General features: G+C 37.2%; 1 protein-coding gene across 1 annotated transcript in view; it reads left to right on the forward strand.

The window, feature by feature from the left end:
• The window catches only part of BBS1 (Bardet-Biedl syndrome 1), a 47,777-nt gene extending 20,769 nt beyond the window's left edge, over positions 1-27,008 (forward strand). Inside the window, exons 5-12 of the mRNA XM_083121730.1 lie at positions 4,780-4,950; positions 9,104-9,235; positions 11,986-12,213; positions 21,337-21,565; positions 22,820-22,978; positions 24,302-24,435; positions 25,979-26,113; positions 26,716-27,008. Of these exons, the coding sequence (XP_082977856.1) occupies positions 4,780-4,950; positions 9,104-9,235; positions 11,986-12,213; positions 21,337-21,565; positions 22,820-22,978; positions 24,302-24,435; positions 25,979-26,113; positions 26,716-26,889 (1,362 nt within the window). The 3' untranslated portion in view covers positions 26,890-27,008. The remainder of the gene's footprint in view (positions 1-4,779; positions 4,951-9,103; positions 9,236-11,985; positions 12,214-21,336; positions 21,566-22,819; positions 22,979-24,301; positions 24,436-25,978; positions 26,114-26,715) is intronic.
• Positions 27,009-27,351: the final 343 nt, after the last annotated feature.

Here is a 27,351-nt window from a genome sequence, read left to right on the forward strand (position 1 = left end):
AATGTTTCCAACTTCTAAGAACTTCTTCAGGTTCATCTTCTTATTGAAATGAACAATTTTATGCACATTTTCTGATAGATATTTTTTCTGTATTTTATTCCCCGAGTCTGGGCTTCGCAGATAGCCCCGAATATACGCCTCCGATATGTACCGTGATTCTCACTTCTTTGTACAATATCTCTGTCTCATGGTTCAATTTTTATTTCTTTTGTTGTTTAATATTTGTTACCTTTGTACACTTCTGTTCACATAAAGTGGCACACTCATTTGAATTGAAGTTGTGCTTCAGAGGCGATTGAGTGCGGTGTTACACCTGAAGTAAAAGTTTGGAAAACAGCAAACACCCCAGTTACTGCATTGCTTTTTTTTCCAAATCTGTTTCATGAATTTTCCCACACCATTTACATTTTACATTTTACATTTACAACTCCTTCCCTCAGGAAGTAAGAAATTTCTCTGCTTGTGGTGGTAAAGTTTGGTAGTAAGCAACACTGCAGGGTTATATTTTCCAAACATTTACCTCAGGTGTACTGCCATGGACTTTTCACTCAAATAAATGTTCCACTTTATTAGTATGTCATGTTAATTGGACTTGGTCATTATCTACTGCTTCTACTACTTTCACCTATTCTAACACCACTTCAAGAGAGCAACTGACTGGGCACAATGGAGTTGTTGGTTGCACAATCATTACTTGCACTAAAGTCTGCCAAATACCCATAATCATGTATGGAGCAGAGATTGAACAATGAAATTGAGAGACAGACGTAAGATGAAAGCAGTGGAGATGAAATTCTCTATGAGTGTAGTAGGACGAGGGAACAGAGCAATGAACAAGGAGATTTGTCAGAGTGGGAGTGTGAAGCTGCAAGACAGAATAGATCAGGCACAGTTAAAGCAGTTTGGACACATGAGGAGAATGCGGCCAGAATCGCTACCAGTGTAAGGAGCAGGGGAACTGTATAAAGAGCAGGGAAAGGTCAAAGGAAAACCAGGATTGGATCATAGTGGAAGATCAACAGAAAAGACAGAAGTTTGACTTCCATAGACCCAGTCAAAAACTGGAAGCAGTGAAGGAGGATGATGAGGAATCTGATATGGAAGACATTGTTATGTAAATTTATTTTACTTGTTATTATTATTATTATTATTATTGAAGAATGCAGGGGTGGCGATGGTGTTTTACTTAACCCGTTTCTGCCCATTGTCGACATTTGTCGACGTAACATTCAGGCAGCTCTGAAACAGAAATAATTATCGGCTGTGAGCGGTACAGCATTTTATGTAGTGTCGGTTGGTATCACTGCGTACGATGACGCCAGCCACTCCCCTCCTGCTGTCTCGTGGGGTGTATTGTGTATGGAGTTTTCCAGGCATGCAGAAGGTGCAATGTCGCTCTATAACAAGTAAGTGCATTTCTGTTTGTTATTAAATTACTTTTCCTTAGTAAGTCAGTAATAAGCTTCTTAAAACATGTCGTTTTAATAATGTTGAGTGAGTTTCATGTTACTCATTGAAGAGAATGGTAATATTTTGACATGGTTTTTTGTGTCGACATTTGTCGACAATGGTCACGGAAGGGAGCAGCTGTTCTGGAGTGCATGGCATTCGCACTTTCACTTCTCGAGTTGATAACAATGTTGTTCTGATAGAAAATATGCAATTATGTGCTCGCCTAAGGGTGAAGGGTCCCCACGGCTGGCGAAAGAAACCAACAGAATATATGATAGGAAGAAAGTCTTACGTACAAGTGTAAAACAGCCGCTCTGATATAGACTACTCTTTTTTCATAAAGCTGTAACATTTTTTTTCTTTTGGTTTCAGTTTGACAGTGGAGGAGATTGCTTCCATTTTAGAAGAATATGAGGAGACTGAAGGTATTTTGCCAGCTAAAGTGTACATGGAACATCCAGAAAATGCAATGGTGAGTGGTGGGGACAGCGATGGAAAGGACCCGTCAGGTGATCTGAACAGCTTATCAGGCAATCAGCTTCGAGTAACAGCAGAGCTGGTGTTTACGAAAGTAACAGAAGAAGGAATGTTGCAGTCTAGATCTGGACAGAAAAAACAAAACTATCTGCAAAAAAACCTAATTGGAAGGAAGGTGGTATTCCAGATAGGTCCCAAAGGGAATTGCAATGCACACCATTTCTTGACAGAGGTTTCACACCTGTAGATTTGTTTCAGATGTTTTTTTCACGATGATGTTATAGAATTCATCGTTAACTGTACAGTACAATACGCTAAAGATAACGGGAACATGTCTTTTACTTTGTCGAATGATGAACGCAGTCTGGTCTTTGCCATCCTTTTCCGGTTAGGTTATAATGTTCTTCCCCGAACCAGAATGTACTGGGAAATAGCGGAAGACGTCCATCATGATGCGGTGTCAAAAGTTATGTCCAGAAACAAGTTTGAAGGAATTTTGAGAAATTTACACTTTTGCAACAATTCTGAAATAGATGAAAGGGACAGGTTTAGCAAGATAAGACCAGTGTGGTGTATGTTAAATGAGCGCTGGCTTAACTACTTCTCTGGGGATCCATACCTTTCCGTAGACGAATCCATGGTTTCATATATTGGGCATCACGGTGCTAAACAGCACATACATGGTAAGCCGATACCGTTCGGTTACAAAGTGTGGCCAATAGCTACCAGAAGTGGCTATCTCGTTCAAGGAGAACCTTACCAGGGTGCTTCAACAGGGAAGCCGATCCCTGAACTTGGTGTTGGTGGATCAGTGGTTATGGACCTTATATCGGAACTACCACAGAAAATACCGTTGATACTTACATTTGACAATTTCTTTTCTTCAGTTCGATTGCTAGAATACCTGAGAGAAAAAGGACATCTTGCAACGGGAACTATACAAAATAACAGGGTTGAACGAGCACCGCTATCAGATCCAAAACAATTTAAAAAGCTTCCTCGAGGCAGCCACTCTCAAGTGTCAGATCAAAAAAGTGGTATTACATTAGTTCGGTACAATGACAACAGTGTCGTAACCGTAATTTCTACAGCTTTTGGTACGGACCCAATCTGTAAGTTAAAAAGTGGTCAAGTGCACACAAAAAGCATATGTTTGTCCCTCAACCAGCTTGTATTGGCATGTACAATACATTCATGGGGGGAGTTGATCGACTTGACCAAAATATTGCATCGTATCGCATTAATATCAGAAATAACAAGTGGTACTGGCCAATGATTACCTACATAATTAACGTTAGAATGAATAACGCATGGCAATTATATCGCTTAACTTATAAAGTGTCTTCAGAAAACCCGGACTTGCTGGGTGGGATTCACGAGATATGTTGTCAGGGCATACTTTGTTATGTACACGAAACAGCATCCTGCAGCCGGTAAGCCAACCATGAAAGTTGACAGACGGCTACCTGATGAAGTACGTTTTCCTGGCCACAGACACTACCTTCAAACATGTGTGACACAAGTGAGGTGTGGGTTCTGCGGAAAAGCTACACGTAAGAAGTGTCAGATATGCCAAGTTGGCTGCCATGTGAATTGTAGCGAGAAGTTTCATACAAGGTAAAAAAAAAAAGAAACAACAATTTTGAGGGAAAGAAATAAGATATTTTCATTATTTTTATGAGAACATCCTGATTAGAAAATCCTTATTATTTGTTGGATTGGTGTAAGTGTAAGAAAACAATTTATATTTATGTCATTAGATAATAAATACAAGATAACAAAACAGTATATGTATTTTTTCTATTAATTTTCGTTGATGCCTTTCATGCCCATTGTCGACATTTGTCGACATGCTATAGGGAATCTATACTGGGGTCACTTGTGACCATTGTCGACAAATGTCAACATCCGTTTTCTCACAAACTATACACTAAAAAATAAAAAAAAATCATTTCAGACACTTATTTATGTTCTAAGTAAGTAAATATCAAATATAAATGCAAGTACTCAGAAAAAAAAATTGGGCAGAAACGGGTTAAGTATTGCACTCTTCAGAGACAAATACGATCATGACCCTATCTTAAATAATATCTTCCCGATTTATTTTTTCCCTGTTGTAATATTCTGAACAATGTTTAAGTCCAGTATTGGTCTCCCAAGTTCCTCGTCAAAACCTCAAGGAACACTATTTGCGAGTAAACTTCAAACAGTACTCATCCATCTCATCAGAGCTGCAGCAGCAGACCACATATTAATTATGTGAATGAAGCACCACATGCACAAGATTCAAAACACCTTGCAAAATATGACTAGCAGCTTGCCTACTAGTGCACAATTTGAGATAAAACACTATGTTACCATACCAAAAGGCATCAAGTGCCAAAACAGGTTGTGAGCACTAAAACTAGTGAATGATGAACAGGAATCTGTTCACTACCCCCCCCCCCCCATCTTCATGGGTCCAAAATAGGGGTGAAGAATTGACAATGGTGGTGCTGGTCTGTAACTGCTAGTTGTTACCTATTGATGTCCCCAGCATGGAAATTTACTAGGAAGAGGGAATTTTGGAGCCAAGGTCTGTAAAAAAAAAGCTGGGTGTGGCTGGTTGTTGCTAGAGTCTGGCAAGAACTACTGATATTCTGTCAAATCTTGTTTACTTTTTTTAAGCAGATAGTTTTCTTATATTACTGGACTACAAAATAATATATTTCTATGTTTATGTGAGGAAGCGATTAAGAAAAAATATATTTTTAAAGATTATTCTTTGGAAATTTCTGGTTGTTGTGCAACACTGCAACAATATGAGCCAGGATGTAGGTATTGTTAAAATTGTTTTTTTCCCCTTAACAGGTGCGTGATGAAAATATTGAAGTGGATGTGTTACACGAAATGCTACAGAATCTTCGCCAGGAAATTGGAGACTCTAATCTTTCATCCCGTTCTCAACAGCTTTTAATGCTGGAGCATTCTAAGTGGAAATCTTTTGTGGAGCAGCATAAAAATTTTCCCATCAAGAAGCAGGTGTAAACTTAAGACTAAACATTTATTTTTATAGTGCATAACATAACAACACAGTTCTTCTCTATATGCAGTAGAGTGTAACAAAAATCAAAAGAAATTATAAGTTCGAACTGCAATAGAGAGAGAGAGAAAAAGTTGCCTCTGCATCTCAAAAATACACATGCAAATTTTCACCTTGATAAAGCATGCAACAAGAGCACTTTTTGTTTGATGGTAGGCAAACCCACTTACACAGAGAGTTTTTTCTTTAATTGACAACTTCTTGACAACCCATTGTCTCATTTTGTTCCATTGCATGTTATTTTCTTTAAAAACTTAGCAAATTTATCTGATTGGACAAAGAATAGTTCATAAAAATTGTATTGAAAAATTATTTTTTGAACCTTGTAAATTATATTTGTGAAGTAAGGTAAAGTTTCCTGTTCATTAGCACTATGCCATGAAGGCACATTTAGGGGAAGTGGGCTAGGGCCCTACACATTCTTGATCTCACCCATTTTGGAGGTGATGTGATCAGCACCATGTTCCAGCTGCCTTTACACCTTAGGGTTGCCCCCCAGGTACCCATTGATTTGATGCTGGGTGAGCTCCAGAGCTGCTTTATGCAGGGTCAAGGCCAGAAAAATCTGACCTTAGATCACGCACCCTGAGAATCGAACCTGGGTGTCCTGCATGGCACTCAGATGCCCTACCGATTAGACTACCAAATGAAATTTGTACCATTATGAAACATTTTTTTCGCTATCTAGAAAGCCAGAAAATGACCACATATCACCCAATAAAAGCCACTTCACAGGTCTTGGCTCTCACAGGGCTGTTGCACCACAGAATTGTTTGTAACACTTTTGGTACAAAATTAAGGCTTTCTTCACTTTTATACCTCTAAATGCGAAAAACGCATGTTGCAATGCATCATAGCATGCCCATTTCTTTTCTCACAAACTTCTCTTTTGTGAGTGAGTAAACCCAGTGTAGTGTAAAGAAGAAACCAGACAATAATAATATTGTCAAGTACAGTTTCAAAGAATTACATACTTTAGGTCCTCAAAAAAGTAGGTGTTGTAAGTTTTGTGCTATAAGCTACAGACATTTTGTAAAGTTACAGGTACAATTTTGAAAATGTAGCATGGCTACAGATATATTTCCAAACTTTCAAAGATGCCATTACAAGTAACATGCTACTTCCAAACACTGAATCTCTTATGAGTTTGTAATATGCATTCTGCTTCACACATAAAGGTATACAATTTTGCAAAAAAGTTATATAGTATTATAAATATAATATGTACTAGAAATTTTTGTAAATTAATATTTTCAGCATTATTTTTACAAACTCATTCTGTATGCACATTAGATTTCCTTAAAGAAAACAAAGGTGAATGGTACAAAATGAGACAATTGGTCTTCATAAAATCGGCATTTTGAGAGAAGAATAATTTTTCACCAAATTTAAACAAAAAGTGCTCTTGTGGTAGGTGTTAACAATTTGCTTTTGAGATAAAATTTTGCATCTAAACATTCGGGAGCAATGTCAATTTTTGTTGTTGTTACTATTATTATATAGTAACAACAACCGCGGTGGCTCAGTCGGTAACGCGTCTGACTACCATGCTCAAGGTCCCGGGTTCGATCCCTGGCCGGTTCAAATCCGGGAACTTTTCTAACGTTGGAAGCGGCTCCGGCGCCCACCCAGTGTCGAATAACATGGGTACCTGGGGGAAACCCTGGGGGGTAAAGGCGGTTAGGGGCGTGATGTTGATCACATCACCCCCACTCATGACCGGATCAAGAGAGTGTGGGGCGTTACCCCCACACCCCCTATACGCCTTCATGGCGTGGTGCTATGCACAGGGGAGCACTTTACCTTTTTTACCTTTACTATTATTATTATTATTAATAATAATAATTGCTATTACAATTAACCTTATAATTTGTTTTAAAAAATCATTTTCTGCCCACTCTTCGCTGCATGACAGGCTGAGCTCAAATATTATGAGGAATTTATAAAATGTATTTAGATTTGACAAGCCTATGTTATATTATTAAGTAATTCTTTCATCAGAAAGATTAAAGGGACTATTACTTACATTTCAGCCTTTGATGATTCTTGTAAGATTTTTGTTACTCAATTCATGAACTATTTATGTGTAGTGGCTTAAATTACAATTGGTATAAATCTATGATTAACTCCACACATTTCTGAGTATTGTCAAATAATAAGCCTGGTCGATTAACAAGTGTTTCTCGTAAATGGATTCCAAATTGTCAAATATAGTTAGAGCTTGTCTGACTACCATGCAAGAGACCTGGGTTCAATCCCTGGCAGGAAAGAACCGGGATTGTTTCCACCTGTTCAAGTGGCTCCGGCACCTACCCAGCATCGACACCGGAGGAAATTCTGGGGGGTAAAGGTGGCCAGGGGTGTGGTGCTGATTACATCACCCACCTTCGGCTGTTATCAAGAAAGTGTGGGGCCCTAACTCGACAGCCCCTATATGCCTTCATGGCATGGTGCAAAGCACAGGGGAGCACTTTACTTTTTTAGTGCTTTTTTGATCCAAGCAGTCTCAGGTTTAATCCATGGTGGGAACTCCAAAACTTTAGGGTGGCTCATATCACGAGAAAAGTTGAAGAGCCATTTGAAAGGAAGGACTAGCGTAGAGTGTCTGCACTGTAAATTTCATGAGAATTCTGTATGGATTTCTGTCGTGATTTGAAAAATAACCACATTTAATTCAAAATTCACCTTTGCAATATTTTTGGGAGGTCTTTTTTCACCTGTCACTATCTGATTTCATTGGCAGCCTATATTATTAGATACATCATCTGGGGGTTGGGGGCAGATCAATTTATTTTAGACCACAAAATAGGGTGACAATTGCTATTTATGGATGGTACTTAATCATAATTGGTTAATTCTAGATTTCAAGAGGGCAGGTGACCATATTTTTAAATTTTAAAGGTGGCGATCGCCATTTACACTACATGAACGGATTATTTTTTTAATGCTTTTTTTTAAAACTAACCAAAGTGTAGCCAAATTGTTAACAGTGTTGCATTTGGTGTGAGCGGTCCCAGGTTTGATTCGCAGTGGGAACTCTAAAAACTTTGGTGTTGACCGAGCATCATGAGGACAATTGGAGAGCCACTTGAAAAGAAGTAGCAGGCTCTGGTATCAAAAGATAGAAAACAGCGCCAATAGAACTCAACGCACTGACCATGGATCACCCAACGAAAATCACTTGCGTTGCCTTGGCTCTCAAAGGGCTGTGGCACCATGGAGTTTAGTTTAGAAGAGATAACCCACTTGAGGTAATTACTTAATTTTGGATGTCAAAGTGAGGGAGGGTTCACCTTTTTTTAGACAACCAAAGTGCAGATAGCCATTGTCATTTACCCCTACGCCAACCTCCATGGTGAAGTGGTTAGCACAGCATGCTACGATGCCAGGGATCCTGGGTTCAAATCCCAGCCTGAGCATGGGATATTTGTGAGTGTTCCTTCAATTTCATCATATCATCTCTCAACCTCATTGTCACAATTAGCCAAAAGTGGCTGAAAAGTGACACTAAATAACAAATATTAAATAATTTACCCTTACGATAATTGTTAGTTTTCAATGTCTTGCGGGGAGGGCAGATTATATATTATTCACATACTTACTAAGCTGTATAAGGAACTATAAGATAAGATCTTTCATTGTTTTCATATTGATATGTGGACACAAGGTTTTAATTGTATAACACCACATTTGACTGTAACGTAATTACACAAAATTTTATGTTCTCTTAATTAGTGAAGTGGTTGCTTGATTTTTCATTTCATAATAAAGTGAGCAAAATTAGTATGTTAGATTCATCGAAAACTTACTTAACCTCCTCTAACTTAATCTAATACGCAATTCATTAACATTTTCTAATTGTCAGGTAACCCTATTCAGTAACTGTAAGCTATATATAAAAACAATAATTGCATGTTGCTGCTTGCTAATAATATTTTCATTCATCAACTGATCTCAACGTATGAATTTCAACCATGTTTAATCCCGGACACATTTGAGCTATTTAATTTATTATGCTCTTTGACATGGGTTGTATTGTAATGTTATGATTTCTGAAAGGAAGATGTATAAATGAAAGATTGTTATTTACAGACAAGTGTGACATGCTTTTCAACTCTGAAAAAGTCGATGTCTGAAGAAGATGCAATCTCTTGTCTAATTCTTGGAACAGAAAGTTGTAGTATTTTTGTGTTAGATCCTGAAGCTTTCACAATTTTAGAAAATGTAAGTATATTTTTGGATAATGGTAAACACTTTTGAAAGAAAGGGAGATTTCACACTGAAGTGACAAGTCAGAAGCCACATGCCACTTGAAGTAAATGAACATTAAGAAACAAATGCCACCTTTCACACTGGAGTGGCAAGACATGATGTACATGTTATAGTCTTTCTCATGACTGTCACTTGGACTGAGCAGTTTTTCTATAATGTGCAATTTGTCACCTGAGTTTATTTGTGAGTTAATAACTTCCAGACTTGAAAGGGAAGTCAGCCCCAGGTTTGATCCTCAATGGGATTAAATTTTCAGTGTAGATCTAGCATCGTGAGGACAGTCTGGTCTCAAAAGCCAGAAACAGTGAATGGGGACTTGGTTCATTGACCAAGTGAAAAATTGCTTGTCAGCCTTGGTCTTCAGAGGGCTGTTGCTCCATGGAGTTTAGGAAAGGAAAGTCAGGTGGATGTACGAGGCACATGTCAAAAAAAGAGCCGATAATTTTTTACTTGGGACTGGAAACACTGACGAAGCTGCGGGTACATGGAAACATGCTTTACTATTCTGTGCTTGCATATATTTCTCAGTGTAGAGGTGCGTATGTGTGAGTAGCAGGAAGTTGAAAAGGCTGCTGTAATAGAAAATCCCGCCAAATGCGAGGTGAGGTCGGTGATTAGATTTCTCAACGCAAAAGGACTGAGTACAGCTGGCATTCATCGGGAATTGTGTGCCATTTACAGACCAACAGTAATGAGTGAAGGAAAAGTAAGACAATGTTGCCGTGCTTTTCGGGAAGGACATTCAAATGTTCATGATGACGAGTGGAGCAGCAGTATGTTCAGACGGATGACTTTGTGCAATGTGTTGATGAGAATGTGCTATCCAATCACCGTTTCACAATTACTGATCTAGGCAAGGAGTTTCCTGAAGTGTCTGATAAACATTGCACCGAATTATAACGGACAATCTGGGTTATCGCAAACTGTGTGCCAAAAATGTTGACAAACACTCACAAAGATGAAAGAATGAAATCAGGACGTGATTTTTTGGCCCCCTGGGAGAAGGATGGGGATGACTTGTTTTCTCACATAGTGACTGGAGATGAAACCTGGATATCGTACGTCACTGGTGAGTCAAACAGCAATCCATGCAATGGTATGACTTCGGTTCACCGAAACTGAAGAAATTCAAGCAAACACCATCACATCGCAAAATCATGGCAACCGTGTTTTGGGACCAAAAAGATGTAATCCTCGTGGAATTCCTGGAACCGGGATGAAGCATCACAGTAGATGTGTATTGCCAAACTCTGTCTAACCTGCGACGTGCCATCCAAAACCAGCGAAGAGGAATGTTACGGTCTGGAATTCTGCTTATTCATGACAATACCCACCCACACACAGCTGACCGTACTGTTGCGACAATTCAAAAATTCTGATTGGAACATTTTAATCACACACCATACAGTCCCAATCTTGCCCCAAGTGATTACTTTCTGTTCCTTCATTTCAAAAAGTGGCTTGCTTCACAACGTTTTCGATGATAGTGAAGTTCTCAAGATATCAGTTCTCGACTGGCTGAGATCCCAGGTGGCAGATTTCAATGCAGAGAGTCTATGTAAACTTGTTCCACGGTACCAAAAATGCTTGGAGCGTCATGTTGACTATGTAGAAAAATAGCCAGGGTATGCACTTGTATAGCATCAAAATAAAAATGTTCTCGCTTGATTTTATTCTCTGTAATAACCAATCGGTCCCTTTTTTTGACATGCTCCTCGTAGTTTGTAATTGAGGGTCACTTGTCACTTTGGTATCAAATCCCCATGCCCTGTGTCACTTCACTTATTTTCTGTCCCATGTCATTTTGATGTGAAATCTCTCTTAGAGATATAGGATAAACTTAAGTTGAAATCAATTTATCTAAGGGAGCTTTTGGACCAAAGTGAAAAGCAACAAGACCCTTGTCACATGACAAGGAAAGAAAGAACCTTTAGAAATAATTACAATCTTCCATGACGGAGCATCATGATAGGTGTTGCCCATCGCTTGCTTGTCACACAGATTGGGCTCTTTTTCTCTATGGCATACAGGAGACACCAAAATCTGTTGGTTGCAAATGCATAGTGATTTTTTTTTTCAGACTGGAGAGGAAAGTGTCTGTTCTGGTGTGTGCAATTTGTGGTTGTGTTGCTTGTTACTTTGTGTGAAACCCCTGTCATTTGTTACTTAGGTGTGAAAGCTCCCTTACAGTTGTATGACACTGGTGTAAAGAACCAGTACAACTGTTTTTAATTAATTAATTAAGGTCCAAAATTTATGAGTTAGGCTTCAAATTGTGGCATCATCCACTTATGTTTCAGATATTGCCCACCCCATGTGATTTCTATTTTTTGCGACCTGAGAAAATGTCTTGGCAAAAATGAATTTCCAAGCAAAAATGACTTCATTGCTACATACAGTAAATGGCTATTTTGAGGGACTTTAGAAATGGTTATACCCTGGCAGGGCAACTGCTGTCAAGAAGTATTGGTCAGAGTGTATTAAAAGAAGACTCCACTGAAATATAAATACATGTTAATCATGTAAATTGATACTTACCTTTTCAACTTCCTGCTTTGTCAATTGGAGAACTTTGCATTGGCATCTCCTTTCCATTGAAAACTTGTTGCTGATAATTATAATTTCTATCATGAAAGTAAGAAGCTGCTGTCTTCGAGCACAGCACTAACTGACAGTTTTGTAAATATTGTTTTTATTTTCAGATGAGTGTACCAGGTGTACCAGTGCAACTAGCTGTTTCAGGACTGTATGACGTTGATTTTAATATAGTGTGTGCTTGTCGTAATGGCAACATTTGCATGTTGAAAAGAGGATGGAAAGTAGCTCGAGCTTTCATTGAACTAGGAACTCAACCTATAGGACTGATGATAATTGATAATAATATTGTTCTTGCTTTAATGGATGATACACTACAATGTTACTCCAAGAAGGTATGTTCAGTGCACATTATTCATGCTGGCTTTTACATCAAATTATTTTCTTGCAGAAATAAATTTGACAAAAAAGGAAAATGCTGAAGCAGAATATTTTTCAAGAACTTGTTAACCCAGTTCAAAAGTTTTATGCAAGCTGTTCAATATTAAGAGTGAATGGGTATATTAACCTGCATTTTTTAGAGCAGTATTATTAATAGGGTGTCATGCACCATGGCCATACGGTCTAAGGCATCAGGCTTTGGACTCAAACTAAAGGGCGTGCCCTGGTTCGAGTGTACTGGGGAGAAGCATAACAACTTTTCTCCTGAGATTTCAGCCAGTGAATGGGACTAGTGGCCACCAACCATTGTGAGGAAATTAGGGAGCTATACTGAGTAGCGTAACCTGGCCATGGAAACGTACAACAATGACTGGGGGTTTGTCATGCTGACCACATGGCACCCCGTAACTGGTTGGATAATCGTCCACCTCTGTTGAGGCATGTGGGAGTGAGACTGGCAGTCTGTAGGTAGGCCTTGGCTCTCACAGGCTGTTGCTTTTTTCTCTTATTCCAATCCTCTTCTACCAATTGGTGTCAAGGATTTACAGAGAGCTCGCCATCTGACACGATCTTCTGCCAAATTCCTTCCTTCACTCCATGAGATGTTCCTCTTGTTCAGGGTATTCTTCACACCCTCCTTCCATGTCCTACATGGTCTTCCTTAGGGTCTCTTCATATCCAATCCTCCCATTCTTGCCTGCCATACCTGTTTAGGTATTCGATGTTCAGGCATTCTGCTGAGGTGTCCAAACTATGCTTGCTCAACATCCTGATATATTAGTTTTGTATTTAATGTTATTCTGATTGTTTGAATTCTGATTTTGTCCCTTCTCGTCTTTCCCACTGTTTTCCTCAAATTTCATTTCTACTCTTTGTAAGTTTTGTTTTTGTTTTTCGTTAATTATCCAGGAACTCACTTTCATATATCAATGTTGGCACATAAGTTGATTTGTAAACAATCATTTTTGTCTTTTTGGTTTATTTTCAGGCCGTTGCACCACAGCTTTATGTTATTAATAGGGTTCCGATTATGGATGCTAAAAACTTGTACAATAGGCAGGAAAATGGGAATCAAAATGAAAATAGGCACTTAAAAACACACCACAAAATAAAATAGACAGTGAACTAACTTGTTATTACTTTTCTTAGTTGCATACATATTGACTTCAATGTTTGTAATCTATTGTGGTATTCTTATTTTTATGGTGCTTTTCTGTTACTTTTGGCCAATCGTGACGACGATGAGAAGTGGTGCTTAGATGAAAATGACAAAGGACACTCACAAAACAAGATACTAGCTACTATCATGTACTGCAGAGAGAGTCAAAGTAAACACGCTTCCAAAAGTTAAGCACGCGATGGTAAAATCAACAAAAATGGAAAAGTAAAGCTTTGATTAACACAAAATTGCACATGAACGTAGCAAATGTGTTTATACATGAAAGTAAACAAGAATTGTGTACAAAGATGAAAAAAAAATATTTACTTTTCGTAAGTTATATGATGACATCACATTTGGGTCATTAACATAATGATGTTTAAAGGCAAACAAACCAAACAAAACTTACATTAATATGGTATCTGACCAAAACAGAACTTACATTAATATGGTATGTAACCACCCCGGACCTTCACACAAACTTTACAACAATTTTCTATGCTTTCATTGAGGTGATCAACCATTGCAGATGCGAGCAATGGCCATTCATCCATTGGGGCAGTTTCCAACTCTCTGAGACTGACTGGAGGAGGTAAATGTGCAGAGACAGCATGCCCGAGGGCATCCAAAAGGTTTTCAATGGGATTAAGGTTGGGGGAATACGCCGGCCACTCCATACAAGAAATGCCTTCACTTTCCAGGTACTGTACTCGTCAACGATATTGGCTCGATGGGGACGGGCATTATCGTCCATAAGGAGGAAATCTGGACCAACTGCTGCAGCGTAGAGTCTCACAATTGGACTTCATCCCAATACCACGCAGCCATCACAGAACCGCTCGGTGCGATGTCCCATTGAAATTCCAGCCCACACCATGACACTGCCACCTCTGAATGCATGATGTTCAATGATGTTCTTGGCCTGATTGCATGTGCCTCGTTCTCTCCAGACCCTTACATTCTTATCATCTGATTCCGGGGCAAATCTGGACTCGTCTGTGAACAGGACTTTTTCACCAATCTGAAACAGGCCAATTGACATGCTGACAACACCATTTTAATCTTGCCCCTCTGGCTTGGACGGTTAGTGCACCACAAACACCTGGTACTTGGGCGTACAATCCCTTCATGTGGAGCCTTTGGTGCACAGTACTAGCATATATTGTCTTACCAAGTGCCGCTGCAACCATGGATGTAACAGTTGTGGAGGTCGCTTGTCGATTCCGCTTGGCTACTATAGCAATATATCGATCATCAGAGGGGGCGGTAACCTGTACGACCGAACACAGGTCTCCGGACAACTGTTTGACTTGTTTGGAATTGTTTCCATAATCGAGAAATTACCGAATGATAAACGCCAAAGAAAATAGCTACATCTTTGATTGACTGTCCTGCTTCAATGCTTCCGACAGCGCTCACTGTCTGTCATTTGTCTTCTTTCAGCCATAGAAACAAGAATATTATCAAAAATAATCCTACAAAAGTTATAAACACTTCGTATCAACTTTTAAATGAACTTGAAACCCTTCAGAATGCTGGCATCTTCAACGAAAGTGTGATGATTCTTACACGAAATCCTCGCTTTTATGCTATTTCAAGAGCACAGATTAAGCGCCTAGGTACAGATGATTCACTCTGTAGTTACAAAAAGGAAGCTACACATAAGAACTGACATCCTAAGCGATTTTCAGCCACTCAAATTCACATACACTTTTGAAAATTTGCATTGCATTGCATTGCATTGCATGCTTAACTTAATGAAGGTAAGTGAGAATAAACAAAAGAATACCCAAGCACATTTATTTGGTAAAGGGTCCTATATTTGTGTATGTTTGCCATTCTCAAGGACATGAAAGTCTTTTATGTACATGCATAGAGAAGAATTCTTATTGCTAATAATTATAATTTGACCCATTTAATATTTCTATAAATAGTCTGTAATTTTCTGTGAAAATTCTATCATTTGGTTATTTTTAAAATAACAGACTCCTTACTTTTTTAAAACTTTCTAATTATGCAGTTTATTTTTCTAAAAGGCAAAATAAATTGCTGAAAGTAATGAACCATTCAGGTTCTTCATGAATCAATTGTAACATTATGTCAGATTGGTACAATATCAGTTGAATTTGGTAAATATTATATTGATACTCATCAGCAGGGGTGCCCATCACCCCAAGACCATGGATGCATTACCCCCCAATCTTTCATCATAATCTCCCAAATCGTTCATCATAATCCCCCCAAAATAGTTTGGAAGAATATGTAATCATTCATGTTTATTTGAATACAATACTATGTTAAACTGTGCATATCTTTCTGAAGTGTAAATCACCAACCCTGAGACCTTCTGTAAACCAACCGTCTCACCGATTCGATGTATCACTGAACACGGAGACCTTCCTGCATGCATAGAACTCGCCATGTTGAAAGTGGCACTACTTCCGTGCTGTTCACATGATTATTTTTAGAAAATAATCAATGTTATAAAATATCATTATATACACAAATCTCTAAGCTCATTGAAAGTTACAATGCATATTCCTACAAAATGTTCACACTTATCTTGCCTTGCCATGCCACCAAGTTATTTTACGAAGTGCACTATATTTGGCGGAACAAAAATGGTTATTAGTAGGGAACGGAACTTTATGTGCTAAAAAACTCAGAAATATTTATTTTTTATGTGTCATAAATGTTGAAAATATGTGATAAAAACAGGAAAATATGTGACAAAAATAAAAACATTTGGTAACAAAAACAAACTATAACATGTATTTTAAACATCTGAAATTAGTTTCTAAATGATTACCTCTTAGCGAGCTATTTTTTTGGAAGAGTTGCAGTGGATCACAATAGTTTTTTCCAAATTCTCCATTGTTAATCTGTGACGATTATCTCTAAAAAGCATCTTATATTGTGAGAAAGATAGCTCCACGTCACAAGAAACAATTCTTGCATATTTGAAGCACGAAATGTCACTAACGCTGAAGTTTTCCAAAGCTTCCACTTCCTCTACTTCACCTCCTTCCAAAACACATGCAATTTGGCACAATGTTTGAAAACCTTGGATTTTCCCAAAAAATTCTGTGCATTTAGATCCAGTGAGTTCTTTCAGTTTCGTTTCTACTATACGGACTTCACCAATGGAAGCTGCCAAAGTGTTCGCGGACGATTCAAGCTTTCATATGGAATTAGAGAGAATGGACAGGTTTGTTGAGATGTATGCCAATTCGACTTTTAAGGAGGGCTCCATCAACAGTTCTTGCAGAATTTTTCTTTGTCGAGATCATTTACAACAGATAAAATTTTTTCAAAGTTCTGGGCATAACATCTGCATCGCGTAACTACAGGTGTAGGGGGAAGGGGAACCTCAGGACATTTTTGTTTAAAAATGTCTATTCTTCTAGGCGACTTGATAAAAACTTTCTTCCCATTTGAAACCAGTTTATCGACATTGGGATAAAGAGCTCTATCTTTTCACATATTCTATGCAACGCATGAGCCACACATGTAACGTGCACCATTTTGGGGTAGCTAACGGCAAGACCACTGCATGTAAGCTGCAACATCTGTCAAGAGAAGAACATTGTCAAATTTTATGCCTTCCGGTCACAATAGTTGCATTGCTTCATTAAAAAGCCTTCCTATCGTTACGTGTAGCCAGCCACAGCTACTTACAGCTATTTTCTCCCAATAGGATCGTAGGCGAGGTGCCAGAAGTCTGCCAGCGAGGGTGTTCAAAGACAAAACAAACCTAGCACTCTCGATATGAAAGAGGTGCGGAGAATAAACATTTTTCCTTCGAGGATTTCGAGGTAGATGAAGTCAATGAGCGATTTTATGTATTTAAAATGAAAATTCGCAAAATATGTATTTACATACGGAAAACTGGAAAATATGTGTTTTTATGTAAAATAAAATTTGCTGTGTTGACATATAAGGCTATGATCAGAATTTTGGCAAAAATGAGGGTCTCTATCTTATCGCAGAAAAAACATTTATTTACCTAAAGTTCCTTTCCCTAGTTATTAGGGTGCTTGTCAAAGTTTCCAACTGCAATAAATTTACGAACTTTCTTTGTCTTCTTTCGATCATCATCAATATATTTATTGGACTTACAGCATTGCATATGGCTGTTTATGCCCATTATATATTTTATTTACATAAAATCTACAAACAAATTTCAAATACACTCCTATCTATATCAAAACTTAGAAATATACATTATCATGTTATATCATTTTGTCTAAAAAATGCAAGTAAAATATATTCAATTTGCATGCAAGAAAGAAGCCAAATTTATGGGAAATGATTACTGGTGCAAAGAGTTAACCATAAAGGTGAAGCAATAAGTACAAAGGAAAGAGCATTGGGTTTAAAGTGAGACGTCATTTGCGGCAGCGTATCCCATACTACAAATTGGCCGTTGTTTTACCATAAGTAATGAATCCTGTAACAACGCTGGATTTTCGTGTGGATTATTTTACTTCTATGAGTTTGCAATGCTTTCTGAATGCAAGTATTTAACACAAATTGTTACACAACTTAAGATAGAAAATTCAACCTGGGCAAACCAAATAACATGCTGCAGCCGTGTGACTGATTCAATTATTGTTTCACAAGACATTAAAGAACCATAGCTATAAAATACTAAGCTCAGGGTGAGAACATAATACTGTTCCTCCTTCAAAGAAGTTGTCGCCTGCGCTTGAGGTAAATATAATTATTTTAGTAATCCATAGCAATAATTAAGTGGATTTTATCTTCAGTGCAAATTCCACTTGTTAAAGTAAAATTGTCCTCTGACAAGAAGTTAGAAATGCGAATTTGATATTATTTATTTTTTCTGTTTCATAGGGCAATGTGCAAAGTGTTACTATGTGAATTAGTGTAACTATTACAGAATATAGGGAATTAATAATACAATAATGTTGCTAATAGAAGTACATCATTCAAATGGTGCACCTGCTTTAAATTAAGCAGTGTACCAACACTAAGCATTACATTTTAAGAAGTGATGTTATTAATCAATATCGAGAATATCGTTCATGTCTTGTAATGCAGCTATAGTATAAATCTTCACATTTAACACATTATTGCAAGCGAAGTGAGGAAGAAAATTTTTACATCCATTTCTTTGCAGGCTTTAAAGAATATTAATTTAATGAGATGTCGGTACTTTCTTAAGATCCCGCAATATTTACCCTTTTCCAGCTTCTCTTCTCGCACGTTCGACACCGAAAACGTATGGATACAATATCATTTTCCAGCTTCTCTTCTCGTACGTTCAGCGCCGAAAACGTGTGGATACAATATTGCTAAATATAGTCCCAAAATATAATAATCAAACTCTCCCCCAACCACAGAAACCCCTTGACAATCTAAGATTTAATACTTTATCAAGAGCTTCATGTCTCCCCCTTTAAATTTAATACTCAATCCTCCCACCAAAGTTTCCTTGCTAATTTTAGAAGACTTACTGTTTATATTGAAGAGTGTATATTGTCTCCTTCAAAACAAACTATTCTCAGTCCCCACACCTGAATTTCTGCAACAGTCTATACTATAGACAATAGTAACACACAAAAATTGGATACCCCATCAATTTAATGCTCAATCCCCCCCCCCAAACTAAAATACCCGCCATAATCTAACACTTAACCTTGATATTCAAAAGTTGGATATTGTCCGCCCCCAATGTTTAATTCTCAACCCCTCTCCAGATTCCACGTGTCAATTTAAGGCCTAATATGTAGGATTGATTGATTGATTTGGTGTTTCAAGTCCACTTTATGCACACTAAGGCTAATCGGGACTGGACCTACAGTTTAAAGTGGGATCCGAACCACTATGTGCCTCCACCAGGTATCAGACCTGGGACTCCTTGATTACAAGGTGACGACACTACCTCTGCACCATCGGGGAGGCCCCCTAATATGTAGGAGTTGGATATTTCCCTCCCCCCTCCCTCGATAATACATATTACATGTTACAATTCCCTTGATAGTCTACAAATTGCTATTTATAGAGCAGCAATGGTTAATTGATAACGTAATTCAATTTGTGTCCAATGCTATATTGTTCACTTCAAATTTTCATCATAAAATCCCCCCCCCCTGAAAGTTGGGTGGATGCAAATCCATCTGTGGGCTCCCATGCCCCTGAATACTTAAATACTTTCTTTTCTTCATATAATGGGTTTCATATGGTGCATTTAAGGTGTAAATTTTTTCCATGTATTTTAGAAAAATATATAAATGTTGAATTTTTATATTATTTGAAGGGAAGAAATCTCCCCAAAAATCTTGATGGTGCAGTCTGCAACATAATCCCTCCCTGACTCATCAGTATTAGCAAAAAAATCATATTGGTTCATCCCTAATACAGGTAAGTGCAATTAAAAAAACACATTTTATAGATTTTTTATCCTGAAATGTGCATTTCTGTTAATTTTTTACCCTCCATTGCATAAGAGGAATCACGGAGACTCCCCATCATATTTTGCCACCATTATTCAGAACGAAGTGAGTTGATTTCTCTAAATAATTTTAAAATAGCTTAGTACTTGGTCACTGCACTAAAGCTTAGCTTTGGATATAAAGTAATCCTTTGTGCACTGTGCAGAATTCTCTGTGCCCAGTTGCCCATCACTTAACGAAAAATATGAACCTGCAATCCCAAATTTGCTATACCACACCAGATAGTTACATGCGGACCATGAAGAAGATGCAGGATTTGAACGAGACCAGTAGCCAGACGAGATATTTTCGTGAAAAGATGATCGACCTGGTCGATAGCCCAAGAGAATCTTTTCATCATTCATCGCCAGGAAAGATTCAAGACTTACTTCGATATATTTTCTTATTTACTTTCACAGTTGGCATTAAAATAACAGACAGACATCTAGTGACAGATTTCTAAAACTATGTAGAAAATAGTTGAGGATACAGAAGTTAATAAATATTGAAAGGCAAAAAAAAACAAAAAAACCCACAAACGAAAATGTGCTTCATTACTCATTTACAAGACAATGTCATAGCTTACTGCTCCATTGTCACTGCAAGCATGCAATGAGTCAGTTTGCTGCCTGACTGCCAGTATTTCCAACCTATTGTACTTTAAAAATTATCAGGTATTCATGAAAGTGTTGTGTGTCATTTGTGTGTACCTCATGAAATACCTGTGCCTCCCCGATGGCACAGTGGTAGCATCGTCACCTTGTAATCAAGGGGTCCCAGGTTCGATACCTGGTGGAGGCCATAGTGATTTGAATCCTACTTTAAATTGTAGGTCCAGTCCCGATTAGCCTTAGTGTGCATAAAGTGGACTTAAAACACCAACTCAATCAATCAAGCCATGAAATACCCAAACTCCGGACAAGTATCAGTTGGTATCGGAGAATAAATTCCAACCTGTACTGTCAGGTACCAATACAACTTTATTGACATTGGTATTGTGTCAGCCCTAGTGCATATATGTCAAAGAATTATATAAACTATTTAAATGATGGATAATTCAAAGGTTTAAAAAAAAATGTTACATGGATGTGTATTCAAAATAAATTGTCTTTTAATATTTAGCAAAACAAAGAAACTTATAAATTAAAGTTTGCTGAGAATTGCTTACACCTACTGAAACAATTCTATAATGTTGATGTTGTTAAATGTCAAATCTTTTCATGACAAATTGGATTGTATAAACCTAAACATGCAACAGTAATTCTACTATTCTTTGTATAAATTTATTCTACTGTATTAGTATTGTTCTTCCTGTGCTTTGTGTGGGGGGGGGGGGGGGCATGCATATGCATTTCTGTTATTATTTGTCACTGTCTACTTTCACCAGTGCAATTAAGAAAACCTAATGTTATAAGAAATTAATTTTCCTGTTAAATGTAATATTCATTTTCTTTACTTAGGGAAAGAAACAGTGGCACATTCAGTTACAAGCACCAGTAACAGCATTAATTCAGATCCCACTCATGCATATAGGGATGACCCTCATAGCTGTGGCACTAAGTGGAGGCTTTATTCAATTTTATTGGGACAGGCATTTGGTGGATGCAATTAGTGTGCCAGATAGTGTGTCTGCCATGTGCTTTGGTCGTTTCGGTCAAGAAGAATATTCACTCATTCTTGTAACTCAAGGTAGTAACTTATAAATCTTACTAATTTTGTATCAGGTAATTTTTCTTAACACATTTATTTGCCTCTAAATTTTCACCACTGGCAAAACTGAACTCAGATTTAAATGCCATCCACTGCAGTAGTTCACACAATAATTAGTAGAAATAAGAGTACTGTGTACATTGACATGAACTTTAGCATTTAACGAGGAAAGTGTTGATTCTTACAGTACATGATATTTCAATTCAAGAATGATATTGTGTGTTGTGCACCTCAAAACATTCAGGGGGATAGGGAAGAGCTTCACATTTCTTGCACTTCTACGTTGTCTCACTTCTCATAATTTTTAGCTGAACTTGTTGAGAAGTGAGATGACATTCCTGTGAAAGTCATGGCCTTACCTCCTAAAATACAATGAACTTCAACTCTCTAGGACAAGTAGTTCTCATCATTCAATTCTTGTTGCACAGATTTGCACACTTGAAAGGCCCATGCTTTAAAAGTCAAATCAATTGAAAAGAAACCCCCTTTTTGACAAACTTACAATAACTGTATTGCACTGTAATTCATATGTGAAGGAATAAAGGAAAAATGACATGCATACTACAGTCATGTGACATGGGTGAATGCAGCTGCTAGAAGTGAATGCAACCTGTAAATGTCACATCTACGCGAGAGTGTAGTGGTTATCATTGTTCCCTTGATCACATGTTACCATACTGATTGCACATTCTGTCCACAAAGTGGACTTAAAACTATCTTTTTTTGCCAGTGTCACATGTGAGAGAATAAAACTATGTCTGTAACAGCAAATCTTCATCAAACATGGGAGATTTTCAACTTCAGAATGTCATGCTTGAATTGAAGTGTTATTTTCATACTTCTACAACTGTACATTTTTAAATGTATTTTTTATCAAGGAACATGGAAGTAACATGAATATTCTTCAAGTAGATGTAACTTCTCACAAAATCTTAACATTGGTCAAATTGAGACAATCCTATTTTAGGTGATAGTAAATATATTACATTTCTGAGTAATGGAAATTTTCACTCCATGAAATGGTGTGATGGTATAAAAATTTACTGGTATTTAAATAAATTATTTAAGTATTAAGCTCTCTCTCTCTCTCTCTCTCTCTCTCTCTCTCTCTCTCTCTCTCTCTCTCTCTCTCTCTCTCTCTCTCTCTCTCTCTCTCTCTCTCTCTCTCTATCTTTTCTCTTTCTCTCCCTCTACTTCCTTTCTTCAAGCAATTTAATAAGTGTATTTTTACAGGTGGACATTTACTTGTTAAAATCTTGAAGAGGACAGCACAATTTGGTATCAAATCTACAGCATCAGGCCTGCTACAGTCACAGCATATGAAAATGTACATCCCAAAGAAAACAAAATTGTTTGTAGATCAGACCATGAGGGAGAGGGAGAATTCTACATGTAAGTAGCTACTTCAGTAGAGCACGTTCTTCTTGGTGCGTGCATGTATATCAGACTGTATCATTTTTATTTCGACGGCCACCGTGGCAAAGTGGTTAGCACATCGTGCTTCTACGCCAGGGGTCCCAGGTTCGAATCCTGGTCTGAACATGGATGTTTGTGAGTGTCCATTCATCAATTTCATCATGTCATCACTCATCCTCATCTTTGCAAATTAGCCAAAAGTGGCACAAGAAGCAAGGTAAAACAAAGCAAATCAATGAACCAATCAATAATTTTTATTTAATTCAAAAACACTTAAGTGTTCAAAATTTACATCATACTCCAGGCCCGTACCCAGAGGAGGGGCCATTGGGGCCATGCCACCCCCTCCCCCGAGCCATGAAATTTTTAAGTGTGAACCTATAAGAAGTTACAAAAATAACATCGATGATTTTTCAAACTTGTAAAAATTTCAATTTTGTCCTTGCATAAATGAATGTGTTTGTTGTGTAGAGAGGCAGTCTGCGATATTTGGTACATTCAGTCCTATAACCACTTTTGCTCTCCTGCACTAAACCCTCTTAATGCTAAGCCTTGTCTACCCAGACCCGGTGAAAATGTGTGTGTGTGTGTCTCTCTCTCTCTCTCTCTCTCTCTCTCTCTCTCTCTCTCTCTCTCTCTCTCTCTCTCTCTCTCTCTCTTTTTTTGGTTAACCATAACCTGCTAGCCTTTGTAGCTACTGTATATACACACACACACATATACATGGATCTGGCACCTCCCTCAAAACATTCCTGGGTACGGGCCTGTCTTAGTCCCAAATGCAATGATTTTATTAAATTTTTTTACCAAGAATAATTACAGTTCAAGTTTCATATTTCGCAACAATATCTGGATTTTTTTCTTGTATTTACAATGTAGAATTATTCCTCTCTGCACAGGTACAGATTCTATCAATTTCCTACCTCATTGCATATTGCAATAGTTGTTACAAGCATTGAAACATGTTTTTTTTATGATAATTATCATTGCAGCTGTAGTATTAATCTACTGTAGATTTGTTTTAAAATATTCATAGATTTGCTGATGAAACAATTATTGATATTGAAATAATTATATTTCCACCCCTCACATTTTTGATGCAGAATTAATGAAAAATTAATTTGTAGAATACTTTGAGTCTAGAAAATTATCAGCTGATATCTTTGGTAATATTTGAACCAATATTTTCTCAATCTGAAACCAGTCCATTTTCATTAGAATTTACTTCACCTCTATTGTATGCATGTAGTTTTCCAAGAAATGTTTGTTGTTAAGTAATTGCACCCACCTTTTTTGCAGTAATGCATCAGATTTTTCAACATGACTTGTTCAAACTTCGTCTTAATGCAGCTAGATCATGTGTAAATGCCATTGAGACATGTAATAATCCAGTGTCCAGTAGCCTACAGGAGCCCTTGAAGCTCTCTGCACAGGTACAGATTCTATTTCCAATTTTCTAGCTCATTGCATAATGCAATAGTTGACAGTTTCATAGAAGGGATGCTTAATTAATGTATATTATTTTTCACATTAGTTTTGTACATGTTTTTTACAGCATATGAAATGATTGAATGGTAAACATTTACAGAGAAAGTGATAAAAGTACTGAAGTAGTAAAATTATTAGCTATTTTGCTGATAAATAAATACATTGATATAACGAAATGTTAATTTTGGTTATATATTGTGGTGATTTGATATATAAATTATTTTAATGATCTCTTAATTGATCTTAACTCATGACATGTAGAAGTTGAATAGTAGCTTAATAGATAGCATGTAAATGCGTTAGAGCCAATGAATGAACTAGAGGGAAGCTGACATAAAGAGTACACATTTGTAAAATCATGTATGTGACTTAATTTGATTGAATAACCTTAACCAAAGAAAAATGTGGAAGATAGTATATTCTATATAGATATTTATATTCTTCTTTCATTTGCACTAACAAGTGAAATCATTTTTGTATGGCACGGAATTTATCAGGGCATATTTTGCTTTTTCTAATAACCAATGTTACAATCAATGCATTGTATGAAGTTGGCAGGATGAAAAGAAAGTAGTCCATGGGAAAGGTTGTCTTTAAATTTGTGTAAAAGATTAATTTAAGTACAGACCAGCTGAATCTTGGTGTGAGTTTCCTAGAAATTAATATATTAATAAAATCTGTTATAATTAGTTAACAAGGGGTGACCTTCCACTTAGTACACCCAAATGTCAACCTCACTTCAACGTAGTACACCCTGCACTGCATTTTGCAGACGAACAAGGTTCTAGCGACTGGCACTATGGCCAGTATAATTTTGTGTGTGTTGTCCTGTTTTTTGTCCTTGTGTGTGCTGAGTGCCCCTTTACCGCCTCAGCTTTTAACAAAAGTCAGAATCTTTTAGTATTTTAGTAACACTACATTACAATCATGCTATTTTAGTTATGTTAAGGGGCTGGACCCCATATAATGTGACGGGTGCAAAATAGCCTAAGTGCTGATGCACCCAAAATTTTAAATTCTATTTCAAAAATTCAAATTAGTTAACAAGAAAGGGAAAAATCTTCCATGTGTGGAATGTGAAAAGGGAGTAAGGAAAAAGTTCATCTGTGAGCAAGCTGTGCTTTTTCAGGACTGTCTGGAGCGTGTCTTTATACACATCAAAAGCCATAAATGATGGTTTATTCATGCTGGAACATCACATAAGGCATGGGAGAGGGATTAAAACAGGGAAGCAATCTCTATAATTCATCTGAACATTTTTGCTTATAGGTCATGCACAAATCATATGGCCTAGGCCTTGCCTCTACCTAGGGACAATCCTAACTGAAGTTCACAATAGTGTGGTTAATATTACGAATAATGTGTATGTGTATAATAACTGCTTTGAGAAGGGCACACACCTGGATATATTTTCCCAATTTCTTTAGTAGTTCAAATTCAATTTAATGGACAACATTCTTACTTCTCAATTTTCTTAATCCTTTTCAGGTTTTAGGATTAGGACCAACATTCAAAATTCACATTGTTCTTGAAAATATCTCTGGCACAAGATCATCCAGAGACTTGGCAATAGTTTTTCACTGTGATGATAAGCTCTACAATATTGAAAGACCTTTTATTTCCGTAAGTATTCATGAAAAATTTGGCATGCTAATCACTTTTAACTTCTTTTTTTTTTTTTTTTTTTGCCAGGGCAACCTTATGGCCAGGCAAGACTTTTTTTTTTTTTTTTTGAATGTCAGGGGAATGTAGTAACTGCAGAAGAAATGTCTTGCCCAATCTGGTTTGGATGTCAGGGGCAGCAGTTGGAAGCAAAAAATTGCACATAAGCAACCAACCCATTTGTGAGAATGTTGTCCTGCTTAAGAATGTAATGATTCTCGCTGTTGGAGATGAGATATTTTGGAGAATAAAAAGTTGTAGCAAGCAAGGATTTAGGCAGTCAAGCAGAGCGAACGAAAGAACTAAATGGAAGCTGATGTTTGGGGGCTATATCACTAAGGGCCTAATGGAGGAAGGTGACTGTTATCAGGTTGGGCATATAAACAACTGTTTCCATCACTAGATCTATAGGGATGCACAGGGGATCTACCCATGTTTATTATTATTCATGTCATAATTGTGCCTTGTTGAAAATATTTGTCTATCCTCAGCTTGTCCTTGAGTATGCTACAATATACTACAACATACAATAAATATGACTTATTATTATTTTTCAATTTTAGGTCCCTATGTTGATTCCTGGTTTGGCATATGAGTACGAGACACTTGTTGAATGCATCTCAGAAGTTGGAATATCAGATCAAATTCGAATATTCATTATCAAAGAGAACCAGACACAGCCTTTGGTTGCTGCAATAATAAACATGCCTGTCAGTGACCCAGGTGCAGTTATTTGAATGTTGTTCTTCACACAGTAGGCCATATTGTATATATTTTTTTATGTACCTCACCTCCTACTTCAATGTCATTAAATGGCTTTTTAATGTGATGAAAATATAAAAATGGTGAAATTAAATACATTGATCTCAATTTCTTCAGTCCCTCAATTTTATACAATTTTGCCAACAGCAAAGATTTTCATTCTTTTTTATTCTGCATCCTGTGCTGTTTTAAGTAATGGACTTCTGTTGATGGAAAGCAGATGTTGGCCTCTGTTTATTGATGTCTGAGGTAAAAAGACTGAATATGATGGATAATGGACAATTTGCCTACTATTACCTTTGCCATTGTGTGTACATGCCTTTGTATGTATGTGTATTCTGTGTTGTGAATTTAAAGTGTGGTTGAGGTCAGGAAACATTATATACTTATTTATATTTTCTATAATTCACTTTTAAACTAAAAACATTAACAAAAAC

Source organism: Lepisma saccharinum, chromosome 4 (genome assembly GCF_977018435.1).
Source record: "Lepisma saccharinum chromosome 4, izLepSacc3.1, whole genome shotgun sequence".
Classification (NCBI taxonomy): domain Eukaryota; kingdom Metazoa; phylum Arthropoda; class Insecta; order Zygentoma; family Lepismatidae; genus Lepisma; species Lepisma saccharinum.